Source organism: Aspergillus heteromorphus, assembly GCF_003184545.1.
Source record: "Aspergillus heteromorphus CBS 117.55 chromosome Unknown BO70scaffold_2, whole genome shotgun sequence".
Taxonomy (NCBI): domain Eukaryota; kingdom Fungi; phylum Ascomycota; class Eurotiomycetes; order Eurotiales; family Aspergillaceae; genus Aspergillus; species Aspergillus heteromorphus.
In genome coordinates this window covers 1969583-1982607 of record NW_020290407.1, presented here as the reverse complement: position 1 = coordinate 1982607, position 13025 = coordinate 1969583, and the positions used below count along the sequence as shown (strand labels likewise).

At 53.9% G+C, this 13025-nt stretch overlaps 4 protein-coding genes across 4 annotated transcripts; all 4 read left to right on the top strand.

The window, feature by feature from the left end:
- Positions 1 to 207: 207 nt before the first annotated feature.
- Positions 208 to 2511, top strand: BO70DRAFT_349750 (RING-type E3 ubiquitin transferase MAG2; the record flags this gene model as incomplete). Its single annotated transcript, XM_025541660.1, has 2 exons — positions 208 to 459; positions 568 to 2511. The coding sequence occupies 2 exons, from the start codon at positions 208 to 210 to the stop codon at positions 2509 to 2511; spliced, it is 2196 nt and encodes a 731-aa protein (XP_025403729.1).
- A 176-nt stretch (positions 2512 to 2687) lies between these two features.
- Positions 2688 to 4249, top strand: BO70DRAFT_89659 (uncharacterized protein). Its single transcript, XM_025548828.1, has 3 exons — positions 2688 to 2858; positions 2920 to 3121; positions 3187 to 4249. Exons 2-3 carry the CDS (start codon positions 2924 to 2926, stop codon positions 3985 to 3987), a joined length of 999 nt encoding a protein of 332 aa, XP_025403728.1. The 5' UTR covers positions 2688 to 2858; positions 2920 to 2923; the 3' UTR covers positions 3988 to 4249.
- Positions 4250 to 4640: 391 nt separating this feature from the next.
- BO70DRAFT_368413 (uncharacterized protein) lies at positions 4641 to 8885 on the top strand (the record flags this gene model as incomplete). Its single annotated transcript, XM_025544622.1, has 10 exons — positions 4641 to 4678; positions 4905 to 5930; positions 5980 to 6311; positions 6369 to 6586; positions 7411 to 7432; positions 7666 to 7749; positions 7903 to 8054; positions 8192 to 8443; positions 8552 to 8663; positions 8731 to 8885. The coding sequence occupies 10 exons, from the start codon at positions 4641 to 4643 to the stop codon at positions 8883 to 8885; spliced, it is 2391 nt and encodes a 796-aa protein (XP_025403727.1).
- Positions 8886 to 10397: 1512 nt separating this feature from the next.
- Positions 10398 to 12384, top strand: BO70DRAFT_411085 (chitin synthase export chaperone). Its single transcript, XM_025547270.1, has 7 exons — positions 10398 to 10815; positions 10888 to 10923; positions 11033 to 11129; positions 11181 to 11268; positions 11321 to 11414; positions 11467 to 11800; positions 11860 to 12384. The coding sequence occupies exons 1-7, from the start codon at positions 10786 to 10788 to the stop codon at positions 12072 to 12074; spliced, it is 894 nt and encodes a 297-aa protein (XP_025403726.1). The 5' UTR covers positions 10398 to 10785; the 3' UTR covers positions 12075 to 12384.
- The last annotated feature ends 641 nt before the right edge of the window (positions 12385 to 13025 follow it).

Sequence of the window (13025 nt, the reverse complement as noted above, 5' to 3'; positions counted from 1 at the left end):
TTGTTGCTGCCCTTCGGGGTCTTCATGGCCTTCGTTGTATATGAACTAGCGTTGTTGCATCCACCCAATCCCTCCAATCCCAATCAGCCTTCTCCGTTCGAGGCTGTATGACCTGCATCTCCTCGCGTTATCCTTCCAATCACTGCTGCTCTGTCCCCGCCATAGGAAGGTAGTCTCACGCCTTCACCCGACTTAGCAGACTGAATAATGTCGTCCAATCTTAGCCAGATCCCCACCTCTTCCAAAGCGGTCAATATCCCGAGCCAGCCAGTCTCTGCGGCATTCCACTCGCCTTCCTTCGAAAGCAACTATCAACGACGCCCCGGAGGCTCGGGCAGTTTTGGGGCTGGGTCAACGTCGAGGAATACCGGCGCACCAAGGAACAACCAGACTCGAAAGAGCCAACATAAGCGACAGAAGCCCCCCCGATTGCTGGATGATGAGGAGTATAGTGAATCGGTACGTATCTGCGACTATCTGCGACTATCGGCATAGGAAGATGGGAGGAAATGTAGGGCGGAATCGGCTAACCGTCTCGATATCGACTAACCGTCTCGATATGCGCAGGCCATCATGAGATCCACGAATAGTCGCAAGGGCCAGACGTCCATCACGCATTTGATGAACTTCTCTCTCCCCCCTCGCCCGCAGTATCGCCCCCCACCCCGCAATGCCCGCCGCTATACGTCCTGGGGACCGGGTTCTGGCTACCATGCCGTGGACAAATCCCGTTATGTGCATGCCAACTATCGATTTATCGTCACACCAGACCGCAACTATTATGCGCAAGCGGCGAATGCCGATGTTCACCTGGATTGGGATTCGGTTCTTCAAGTCCTCGTATCGGCTCAAACCCAATCGGCCAGTTGCCCCATCTGTTTGTCCACTCCGGTGGCGCCTCGGATGGCTCGGTGTGGTCATATCTTCTGCCTTCCGTGTCTGATCCGCTACATGCATTCGACCGATGACGAGGCCCCACTCCCGGAGAAAAAGGCGCGATGGAAGAAGTGCCCCATCTGTTGGGACTCCATCTACATCTCGGAGACGCGGCCGGTGCGATGGTTTCGTGGCCAAGAGGGTGATCTCCCCTTTGAAGGGGGTGATGTAGTCCTGAGGCTAGTGAAAAGAGAACCGGGAAGCACTCTAGCGCTGCCGCGGGATGGGGCCGGGGGCATTGCGCTAGAGCAGGATGTTCCCTGGTACCATGCTGCGGAGGTAGCAGACTATGCGCGCATAATGAAAGGAGGCGAAGATTACATGAAAGATCAGTATGACAAAGAGATTGACGAGCTCCGCCGGCAGCAGGTAGAAGATGAGTTGTTGTTCGGGGATGATACTACTTGGACTCGGAAGGCGATTGGTGCCATCAACGACGCCAAGTCCAAGCTGGAGGGAATTGGTAACCCGCCAGATATTGTTCGACACCCTGTGGCGCCCAGGTCACCAAAGGAGCCTATCGCACTACAGTCACCACCAGATGAAGTGGCTGTGATGTATGAATCGCAGCACGCAAGCAATTCAGGCCACAGCGCTGGCCCAACTATCAAATCCAATGACCTAGATCATGCCGTCGATGCCTTGGGGCATCTTGACCTGGGTCCATCCTCCGGTTTGAAGGACAAACAGAGAGACCCTGGGAGCAGTCGAAGCAATTTGTCCTCGAATCGGACCAAGGAAGCAACAGGGCCCCACCCGCCAGACTATCCATACTACTTCTACCAAGCTCTACCGCAATTCTATCTTTCGCCCTTAGACATCCGCATCCTAAAGGCTGCATTCGGCGACTATTCCTCGTTCCCTGCCACCATCCTTCCTCGGGTGGAGCGGATCTCCACCGGCCACATTGTTGACGACGAGCTGCGCAAACGAGTGAAATATCTCGGGCATCTCCCCCAGGGCTGCGAGGTGAACTTCCTGGAATGCGACTGGAGGGAGGTAGTTGTGCCGGATATTCTCCATACTTTCAAGTCCGAAACTGACCGGAGAAGGAAGCGCAACCGAGAGAAAGAGGTGCGCGAGGAAAAGGATCGTGTCCGGGCCGAGAAAGAGGAAGACGAAAAGCGCTGGGCCGCAGCCCGCCGGAAGAGATCTAGTATCGGGACGGAGGATGCCCCGTTCTCCGTCCAGGATTTCCAGCCGCTGGCTGCCCTTTCGGCGTCCGGGCCGTCCGACTTTGACATGGGGCCTTCCTCCGCATTTCCCCCCCAGCCCTCGTCCCATTTCGGTGCTCTGGCGTCCCCTTCCACGAGTCCTCCCGGGTCCCGCACCGTGTGGGGAACCACCGCCGTAGCACCGCTGTCGCCGGGGTCCGGCCCGCAGCCAGGAGCTGGACCCCCGGACGGATGGCTTCAGGGATGGGAAGAGGAGCTATGGGATCAGCAGGAGAGGGAGCTGATGGCTCAAACTGCCCCCGAGGCGGATAACCCTCTGCCTTCGTCCGGCGGCAAAAAGAAAAAGAATAAGAACAAAAAAATCACGCTCATGGCCACCAACAGCCAGAGAGGGGCTTGAGGTGTACGCATGCAATGCTTCGAATCTTTCTCCGTTTTTAAACATCTCCCGTCAATTCCTTTGGTTCACTTTTTTCTGCACACACCTGTTTACTGTTTACAAGATTTTGGGTGCTGCCAGTAGATCCCAGTACCCCGCATCGAATAGAGCTATACCTAACCTGGCTAGATCCACGACCCCGAAGTCACGTCATAATAACTGAATAACGGAAGGGACGCAGCAGCTGCAGTACTAGTACCTTCCCTGACCAGTGTGATATTCCCAAATGCATCAACCAGCTAGAGAGGAAGGAGCTTCCTCGAAACATCGAAGCTGACCAGAATAGATCAGCACTAAACCATTTGACTGTATGTAAACACCTGCTCAGACAAAGTCCACGAAAATGGCTGACACAAGTGAGGACACCAGAGCGATGCCCTCTCCACCTAGGCCTCCATCTGGGCCGAGAAATCCTTCCCGTGGGAGCGATACCGGTTCATCCCAAGCATCATCTAGCGCCTTCTCCCGAGGTGTGATGATGAAGCTCACAGAACTATACGCAGATCGGTGCTGGGTATGTAGCAGTGCTTTTCCACACGCCTGTCATGTCATCGGACAAGAGGATCGTCAGGTACGATTCTAACACAGAACCTCCCCGTGTTAAGAATATGATTAACAGTTTATCACTTAATATAGGCTTCATTGTGGCAGGACTTGGGATTAATGAATTTTGCACTTGGTTCGGAGGCTAATGCTATCCCGCTGTGTGCCCAATGTCATGGTCATTACGACAATGCCTTAGATCCGCACCTTCTCATTATGCCCACTGATTTGAACTTCTTTGTGGAATACGAATTAGAGGATTCAGAAAGGAGACGAGTTGCCGCGGGGACAGGAGATACGAAACGTCGAGTACCATCAGCCGAGATGTATCGCCAACACCTCATCAATAAAGGTGATATCGGAGCAGATTCTATAGGAGGTTTGTATATCCCGGTTTTTCTGAAACAGTATATGTTTGTCGGTGTGGATCCAAGTTTAGCTCGGACTATGCTGCATACATTTACAGTACCCAAATCTTGGCACGGGCCCCCAGTCGCAATGCTACGAAGAGCCCTGCTTGTTCTTGGGAGCCCTCGGCAGAACGTACTGTCACGGGAAACTCTTGATATCTTAGATCGTTTAAGAAAATTATACTTCCTCGAAGAGGAAGAAAATCCGCCCCAGGACAGGCTTGAGCAGCCCCCGAAAAAAAACAACATGCTTATCCCGAAGAAGCGTTCAGTGGACCAGTCTCATACAGACACCCAACCCCCGTCCCCCAAAAGGCGGCGAGATCTCCAAGATAGCGATGGGCATACACAAGATTCACAGGCGATGACTTACTGTCCATACGTGAATGCAGTCGTCCACGCTCATTGGTCCTTAGGACCCGAAACGTCGGCAAATGATGCGATCTCTCGGTTTGCGCCACTTTTGCGCCAATACCCTACCTAATAAGAGTGGCCCCTGTCATTCCCTTTGTTACCAATTTCCGAAAGTGTTGATTTTAATCTGTGGTTGTGGGAAGGAGCGTCGGACCCTGGGCAGGGACCAGGTCAACAGCCACCGCGCACGAACCACGGAGTCGTGCCGGATCCACGGAAAGGGTAAAGATGGGGCTCACTGGCCGATGCAGCACCTGCAGCCAAGAACCAGAGTACTTAGTACTAGAAAGTAGTGTTAGCTAGTCTGGAAATATCCAGTTGGCAGTTTACAGGTTCCAGTTTCTAAACATTCCCTAGATCTCTCTGAAAATATTGCAAGGACCGAGTGGCTGCATCATGCGATGATCCTGCACCGGGTACTAGTAATAGTAAGTAGTGAACCCACCGGGTAGTAGTAAGTAGTCCAGAGTAGTTCATGCTGCTAGTGCTTCCCCAACTGCTGCTGCTTATTTGTGCCTTGTTGTTGTTCTCCTGCGCCGGCGACCGCCCGCCTAAGCCCTACACATTGATGTTCCCTCCCTCTCCCTCCCCTTCTCTCCCTCACTTGCTCCTCGCGTCAATTGCCCTTCTGCTTTCGAGCTCCCCCCCCTCCCCCCCTCTCCTCCCCATTCCTCCTCCTTCAATTAATTTCCTCCGCCTGGGCCCTTTTATGGTCTGCCCGCCATGACCGTCACTCGTTCCCAAACGGGGAAAACCCCCAAGTAAGTCAGCCAGTCGGTTGTTTGTTTGTTTGCGCAAGGGTGTCAAAATCCACGGGAGTGGCGAAGAGGGACTCCCTTCTCCGGCCACGAGGCCCCCCCCCCCCATGAGCTTCCCCCCAAACCCCCGATCGGCCTTCAGATTTCACCCAGCAATTGCGCCTGCTCTGCCTCTCCACTCTGATCATTTTCGTGGCCACCGTCAGCTCACACCTCAATCAATGGCTAGGAAAGTGGACCGCCCCGGCTTCATCGAGACCCCCGGTCGCCGGGTAACGCGCAGCAGCGTGGCCCCCGAGGATGCCTTCGACTCCGCCGCTGAAGTCCAGGACCGATCCAAGTCCGCCCCCCGAAGACGCGCCTCGCCCAGGGTCAAGACCGAAGAAATTGAGGAGAACACCAAGCTGGCGACCAACGGACGTGCCGATGCTCCCACGGGCAAGAAGACACGGATTGTGGACGGCTGGGAAGAGGGCAAGGACCCCCGGGTCGACTACAGCGGCCACTTCGAATTCGGAGGCTCCTGGGGCGTGTTGTCCATGATGATTGGATTCCCGCTGCTGATGTACTACATGTGGATTGGGGCCACCTACTATGATGGCAAGTTCCCTCGTCCCGCCGAGGGCCAAAGCATGTCGGACTTCTTTGCTCATCTGGGACACTTGGTATACGAGGGCGCGTTTCCGTCCCTCAAGGCCTGGACAATTTATTGGGTGTTCTTCGTCTTTGAGGGAATCTGCTACCTGTGCCTTCCGGGAATCACGGTCATGGGTCGCCCTCTGCCGCACCTGGGAGGGAAACAGTTGCCCTACTACTGTTCGGCTGTGTGGTCCTTCTACACCACCATTGCGCTGGCATCGTTGCTCCATTTTACCGGTGTCTTCAAGCTGTACACTATCATCGACGAGTTCGGCCCTCTGATGAGCGTTGCCATCCTCTCTGGATTCATTGTTTCGTTCGTGGCCTATTTCTCCACGTTGGCCCGTGGGGCCGAGCACCGCATGACCGGCCATCACATCTATGATTTCTTCATGGGTGCTGAGCTCAACCCGAGAATGTTTGGAGTCTTGGACTTCAAGATGTTCTTCGAAGTCCGCCTCCCTTGGTACATCCTTCTCTTCGTTACCCTGGGCGCCGCAGCCCGGCAGTACGAGGTTTACGGCTATGTCTCCGGTGAGGTCGGGTTCCTGCTCCTGGCGCACTTCCTGTACGCCAACGCCTGCTCCAAGGGCGAAGAGTGCATCGTGTCTACATGGTAAGTGTATGCGTGGATCATGACAAGCTCGCCGCTGATTGAGGAATAGGGACATGTACTACGAAAAATGGGGCTTCATGCTGATCTTCTGGAACCTGGCGGGTGTTCCCTTGAGCTACTGCCACTGCACTATCTACCTGGCCAACCACGACCCGGCAACGTATCACTGGAACCGGTACTTCCTCACGTTCCTCTACGTCGCGTACCTCTTCGTGTACTGGGTGTGGGACACGACCAACAGCCAGAAGAACCGGTACCGCCAGCAGGAGCGCGGCACCATGGTGTTCCGCAAAACGTTCCCCCAGCTTCCCTGGCAGACGGTGAAGAACCCCAAGACCATCACGGCTGAGGATGGCTCGAAGATCCTGGTCGACGGTTGGTGTAAGTGCCGGTCAATGTGAACCCTGGCGATCTATAGATAACTAACTTGCACCACAGACGGCAAGGCCCGCAAGATCCACTACACCTGCGACCTATACTTTGCGCTGAACTGGGGCTTGATCACCGGGTTCAACAGCCCCTTCCCTTGGTTCTACCCCCTCTTCTTTGCCTGCATGATCACCCACCGTGCGATGCGCGATATCGAGCGCTGCCGTAACAAGTACGGCGAGGCATGGAGGGAGTACGAGAGACAGGTGCCTTACCTGTTCATTCCGGTAAGTATCGACTAGACATCCTGTCTAGACAGCGGCTAACGTGCATTCCAGTACGTGTTTTAAACGGCTTCATGTACCGCATCCTTTCGCGCGCATTCTCTCGGGCTCTGATGAGCCCACGCGGGCTACCGGTAGAACTTTTCCTCGGAGATCTTCGCTTCTACCTGGCCCATCATAATCTGTTGTAATCTTGCATCTTCTGGCCAGAGCACCCCGCAATCTTTCTGGGTCTGCCAGCCACATTTACCATCTGTTTCTGTTGTACGAACCCATACCTGGGGTCTACTTCCTGCATTGTATTCTTCATGTTCCTTTCTACGATGATAAGATTCTATGTACATTATTAGACTGGCATTTTGATTCTTGGGTTTTTCATTTTCATGTATTCCCGAAGATAGATTCCGTCACGGGCCTCTGTTTCTGACTCAATGATACCTAATCACACCCACCATGTTGAACAGACATGGTGACCCAGAGACTTCAGTCGGCAGGTTATCCTGCGCCCATCTCCGTAATTTATTCTGTAAAATGTACTACTACCCCACCTACATGACCACACCGCATGAATCCCACCACCACCACCACCACCACACAAATCACATGACCGCCCCTCCATATCTGGTCCGAGAAGGGAAGCTTTATCGCAGCACAATCCAACCCCGCCCCCACCACCACCACCACCACCCCCTCGAGGATTCAATTAACGAGGGTCTACACCCCACTACCTAAATCAACGCCCCAATTCAAACCTCGCACTCCTGCTCCAGCTCTATACAGTTTTCGCTATGCTCATCCAAGAATCCTTCCACGATGTGCCGACCAAGGCCGACGGCAGCGGATCCATGCGTATGTATACACCTTAAATACTACTACTACTACTACTACTAGTAGAGGTCCCTTTTGCCCTGCCCTACCTACCTACGTACCTACCTCGCATAGCTTTACAGCATCGAGATATCTGGCTACGCTACGATACGTTACCCATAGCTCGGGGACATGTTTAATCGACATACAAGCTTGAATAAATGACCGAAGGCATGAATGAATACATGAATGAATATCGCTAACTTCTGCTCTAGGGATCTATGTCTTCCACCCCACCATCCCGGGATACCCCAAGGCGCGGTTCCCCGGTGTTGTGGTGTTCAGTGAGATTTACCAGGGTATGTAATCCATATTCATGTCCATGTCCACGTCCGTTTCCATTGCATATCCGTCTTCGTACCTGTGCCCGTCCCTTTCTCGATATTACCATGGGGGAGGGAGATTCCACGCGACAGAAAGCCAAGGTCAAGTCCAGCTAATCAATCCCCCAGTAACCGGCCCCGTGGCGCGGTTCGCTCGCCAAATCGCCGGACAGGGATACATCTGCGCGGCGCCGTCCAGCTATCACGAATTCACGGGGCCGGAGGCCCTGAAGTATGATGCTGAGGATACGGATCGGGGGAATGAGTGGAAGATTAGCAAGGTATGTGATGTGATGTGTCATATCTCTCTGTTTCGTTATCTTTGTCGTGAGTTACGTAATGTGGATGGGCATTATGCAAATTGGCAATGGGGCTATGGTTGCCCGTAGAATGGACATGATGCTGATGCCGAAAATAGAAAATCGCCGCCTACGACGAAGACGCCTCGCTGAGCGTCGACTATCTGCTGTCGCTGCCCACGTGCAACGGCCGAGTGGGCGCGACGGGTATGTGCCTGGGTGGACATCTGGCGTATCGGTGCGCGCTGGACAGCCGCGTAAAAGCGGCGGTGTGCTACTTCGCCACCGACATCCACAGCCGGACGCTGGGCAAGGGCAAGAATGATGATAGTTTGGCGCGGGCGGGCGACATCAAGGGGGAGATGCTTATGGTGAGATTGAGATTATCCCCATCCGATTTGATTTCATCGTTTGTGTTGAGGAGTGAGCGAGTGAGCGAGTGACTGAGTGATGGGTGGCTGATGCGATGTGATGCGTAGATTTTCGGGAAAAACGACAATCATGTTCCGCCCGAGGGAAGGGATTTGATTCGCAAGACCCTTCATGAGAAGGGCGTTCTGTTTGGGTTTTATGAGGTGGCTTGGGCGCAGCGTAAGTGGTCTTCAGGCTGGATGGTTTGCCCTTGTTGGGGACTTCAATGCTAATGGTGATGACGCAGATGCGTTCATCCGCGATGAGCTCAGCAAGGGACGGTATGACCCTGCGATTAGCAAGGTGTGCTTCGAGATGTTGCTGGAGCTGTTCGGCCGGACGCTGAAGCTGGATCTGGGCGAGCACGACGGGAAGGAGCTGGAAATTGAGGATGTGTGTTGATTGAGAGGCGGTTCGATCTTTCTGTAAAGTATGTATAGGCAGCTACCTAGATACCGGTGTGACGACTCCAACTGTCACTGTCAACCATGCTGGCATAGCGGAATGGGACATTGCATCGACTGCCGACTGATGGCTGACATGGTCAACTGTTCTCCCCTCTGGCCCCTTTGCGCGCCCTCGATCAATGAGGTAAGGTGCAGGTCGGCCTTCGTAGTGTGCGCGGAGTCCGACGCAAGGGCGATGGGAAAGCGGATCAGCCGTGGCTGTGACGCGGAATCGATGGGAAGGGACGTCCCGAAGGGGACGATGCAGGATACCGAGCAGATGGAGTGTCAAAAGAAAGATAATAATCATCATGCCCCGGAGTACTCCGAGCACAGTGTCCGTCCGTAAGTAGTAGTAGTAGTAGATAGACCAGGATTTGCCGTGGGTGGCAAAGGGTCCACCTCCACGGACAAGACAAGTGTGGCTGGGGTGGGTTGGAAAGGACGGAAGGAAGAATGTTGGCTAACATTGACATGTTAGCCGGCGGTGTGGCACGGTAATCCTCCGCAGTATTATTGATTGGAATTGATAGTCCAGGAATCCCGCCCGCAAAGGCAAGGAAGGCATGGCGAACGTGACGTGACTTCTCACCCGGAATCTCATGCAAGATCTATCCAATCTTCAGGATGCTGCCTGTCATAAGTGGCTATTCTTAGGCGCATTGCGACTGTAGGCAGGCAAGTACCTTAGGTATGCTGGCGGTACAGGGCCGAACCAGAATAGAAACGAGCCATTAGTATTCGGTAGTAAAATAGTAAAAAGTAGTATTCGTCTTCGTCCGGTGGGGTCGGTCCTTGGGAGGGTCATCCATGGTTCTTGGATCCTCGGGAACCGGATTCGTGGCTGACAGTTTTTGGGTTTTTCCTTCCCCCTGAGGGGATGCTCAGGAACAGGGAGATGATGATTTAGAGAGAGAACAGGAAGAGTCACAGATCATTCCAAGAATCACCAGTAGTCGGATGGAAGCGCATGAAGTAATTCCCGTTCCTGGATCGGCCGCGGTGCAGCTGCAGGGATTGGGGGGATCCCGTTGGTTGCTGTCGGCCGGAGCCAAGTGCTGCCCGGCCTATCATTGCGCCCGCTAGGACGACACTAAATAGCACGGCCGTCAAACTAAATCCCAGTCCAGTTTCGAGACTCACAACGACTGACTGACTGTCTGTCTGTCTGTCTGTCTGTCTGTCTGTCTGCAGTCTTGTCTGCCTGGTCTGGCGCGAGTCCTCAATTCCCAGTTCCCAGTCCAACTCACAACCTGCCCCGTCTGACAGTCTCAGTCTCACATCCCCATCATCGTGGCTGATTCTCTCTCTCTCCCTTCTCTTCCCTTCTATCCCACCCCCTCCTAATCCTCCCCTCCCTTCCTGTCATCATCCCTCACCACCCCCCCGTCCCTAATAATCCCTGATAATTACCCTTCTTTCCCCGTCCTTAGTGTGCTTCCTCCGCCTCACCTGCTCCACCGGCTGCATCGTCTCTCGCCTTCTTTCAACCGCCTGCTCGCATTAATCAATATTGCCAACCCAACGTGTCAGCCCAGTGTCGCCTCGCTCGTTCCCTCTCGCTTCTGGTCTCTCTGCCCGTTGCAATTCTCTCCCTCCTGCTGCTGCTGCTGCTGCTGCCGCCCTGAGTGCACACTCTCGTGGGAGATCGATCTTTTTTAACCACCCTAATCCCAATCGCTACCCTTTCGTGCCCACCCCTCAGATCTCCGGCGGAGCCATCGTGACCGGCGTGGGTCCATCGAGTTCGATCAAATTATTCACCGTCACCGTCGCCCTCACCACCTCCACGCTCTCGCTGCGCCGAGTCTCCAAGCCCTCTCGTGCATGGTCTTCAGCCTCCATCCTCACTAGCCATGGGTTCGACGCAATTTGGGAATTTCAACGTGCGTTGGCCACTCACCTGCCTCCAGGACCGCGTCTGACATAGAACTGACGTGGGTGATCTGCATGTGTAGGACTTTTGTCGAGATTCCACACTCCCGGTCTGCAATGTACGTGCTCCGATTCGCATTCCCACGCTCCCTCCCCCCATTCCTTCAGCCCTGTGTCGTCATTGCTCAATGGAGGAATGCCGTATCGCTGACATTCGTGTTTTGATAGCTCTTCGTCGCCGACAACCAGCCCCCGAATAAAGCTTATGGCGGGTGTGCGCTCGTCGGGATCGGGCTCAGCAATGATCGCCATCTCAGCAATCTCGGTATGGCCTGTCCGTCAATTGATGGACTGTTCCGGATCTAACCTCTTCCAGGCTCGATTCTGCTGGCATTCATTGCTATCTTGACGTCGCTGATTCTGTTGTTGCGGACGGATCGCAAGCGGGCCGCCGTCGGGAGAAGGTACACACCAAGGCGCGAAAACAGAAGGAACGGCAGCTGACTGGGGTACTAGGGAGATGCAAATATTCTTGCTTGGGTTTATCGTGATCGAAATCTGCGAGATCTTCTCCGTGGGCGGGTTTCCTCTGAATTCAGCAGTCCGGAAGGTAGGTCGTGCGACTCATCACAATGATGGCCGGGTCTAATGCGCGCCTTTAGGGATTCTCCGCCGTACATGTTGCTGCCATCACCGCAACATGCTGGATCCTGCTGTTGAACGCTCTGGTGGGCTTCCAAATCCTCGACGACGGAACCCCAGCCTCCCTCGGTCTGATCGTCGCCTCCTCGCTGATTCTCTTCATCGGTACGGGTTATATCGCGCTGGACACGGCCTTCGACTGGACGGGGGAGTTCGCGACCACGGCGTCGCACGACTATCGCAACATCGCCCTCTATGTTCTCTATCAGCTCTTCCCGCTCGTCTGTCTCGTCGCGTTCTACGTGTTGGAAGCCGTCTTGGTGATCCGGGTTCTGGGCGAACTGCGGCCCATGCGTACGTCGGACCCATTCTATGCGACTGCGTCAGAAGAAAAACATCTAACATGCCTCTAGTCTACTTGACCTGCGCCGCTCTCTTGTTTGCCATCGGACAAATTTTCGAATACGTGATCAGCGTGCACCTCTGCGAAGCGTCCCACGGCAAGATCAACGGCGCACTGTTCGAGACGCTCTTCACCCTTTTGGCGGTCGGCACGGTTTGGGCCTTTTGGAGCAGCATCACCGAGGACGATTGGCCCTTGCCCATGGGGGGCGGCGCATACCAATGATCGGCCCGCAAGCTCCCCGGAGCGTCCTTTCCTTGTGTTCTCAATCCCTTTCCCCCCTCATTCGATCCGACATGTCTATATCTCTTCTCCACGATCCTTGCACATTGGTGCTCGATACCTCGATTTCCCGTGCTTAGCCATCGCATGCTCGACGCGTCCACGGAGTTACGACGGGCTTATGTTCTTGCCATCTTTTGTGATACCTTATGTTTTTACGATATTCTACTGACGCGCCTTGGTGTGGCTTACGCTCGACGATGACGTTCTATGTGCTATGCGGATCCCCCGTGCCCTGCCCTAGCGCACGGGTGCACACTGCTGGTATAATTGGCCCGGCCTGTTCATTCTCCTGTTAGATACCTATTTGCATTGTAATTAGTACGTTGATGTTCTTGCCTTCTGAATGATACGAGGTGATCTTGACTGTTGGTGGCAAATAGCGAGTGGCAGTGTGTTTACTTATTTTCCCTTACGAGATATGTAATGTCTATCCTAGACAGGAAGAGAACTGATACTAATGCTATATCATACCATTGTGTATATCCGATATATCATATCATCTCATCTCATATCCCTGATCCATTTACCGTATTTCCAGAGAAAGCAGAGTACATACCTGCCTACAGCTCACCTACCCAACAATACCATTCTCCCTTCCTCTCATCCGGAATCCAACCCCAACCCCAGCCCCATTCTCTCTTGCTCTCAGAGTCAAGGATGCAGGTAAATAGAGTTTTGCACAAGATCCACCCACATGGGGAAAGAACAATCTCGTCAGACGAATGAATAAAGACGACAAGCAAGGAAGAAAGAAAGAAAGAAAGAAAGAAAGATATGTACACCAACTCCGCGCACAAAAAGCCACGACCGGAGATATTCCCCTCGTTTCCAATATGCATGTGTGTGTGTGCAGCTAGCTCGCCGCATGAAAGCCCCGCCAGCCTTCGCCAA

What these genes read in the sequence shown, in the direction of transcription:
- BO70DRAFT_89659 (XM_025548828.1), top strand. Translation starts at nt 2,924, where the DNA reads ATGCCCTCTCCACCTAGGCCTCCATCTGGGCCGAGAAATCCTTCCCGT. An exon ending in TCGGACAAGAGGATCGTCAG is followed by an intron (nt 3,122 to 3,186) that starts GTACGATTCTAA and finishes CACTTAATATAG; the next exon opens with GCTTCATTGTGGCAGGACTT.
- BO70DRAFT_411085 (XM_025547270.1), top strand. Translation starts at nt 10,786, where the DNA reads ATGGGTTCGACGCAATTTGGGAATTTCAAC. An exon ending in CCACACTCCCGGTCTGCAAT is followed by an intron (nt 10,924 to 11,032) that starts GTACGTGCTCCG and finishes GTGTTTTGATAG; the next exon opens with CTCTTCGTCGCCGACAACCA. An exon ending in CGGGCCGCCGTCGGGAGAAG is followed by an intron (nt 11,269 to 11,320) that starts GTACACACCAAG and finishes CTGGGGTACTAG; the next exon opens with GGAGATGCAAATATTCTTGC.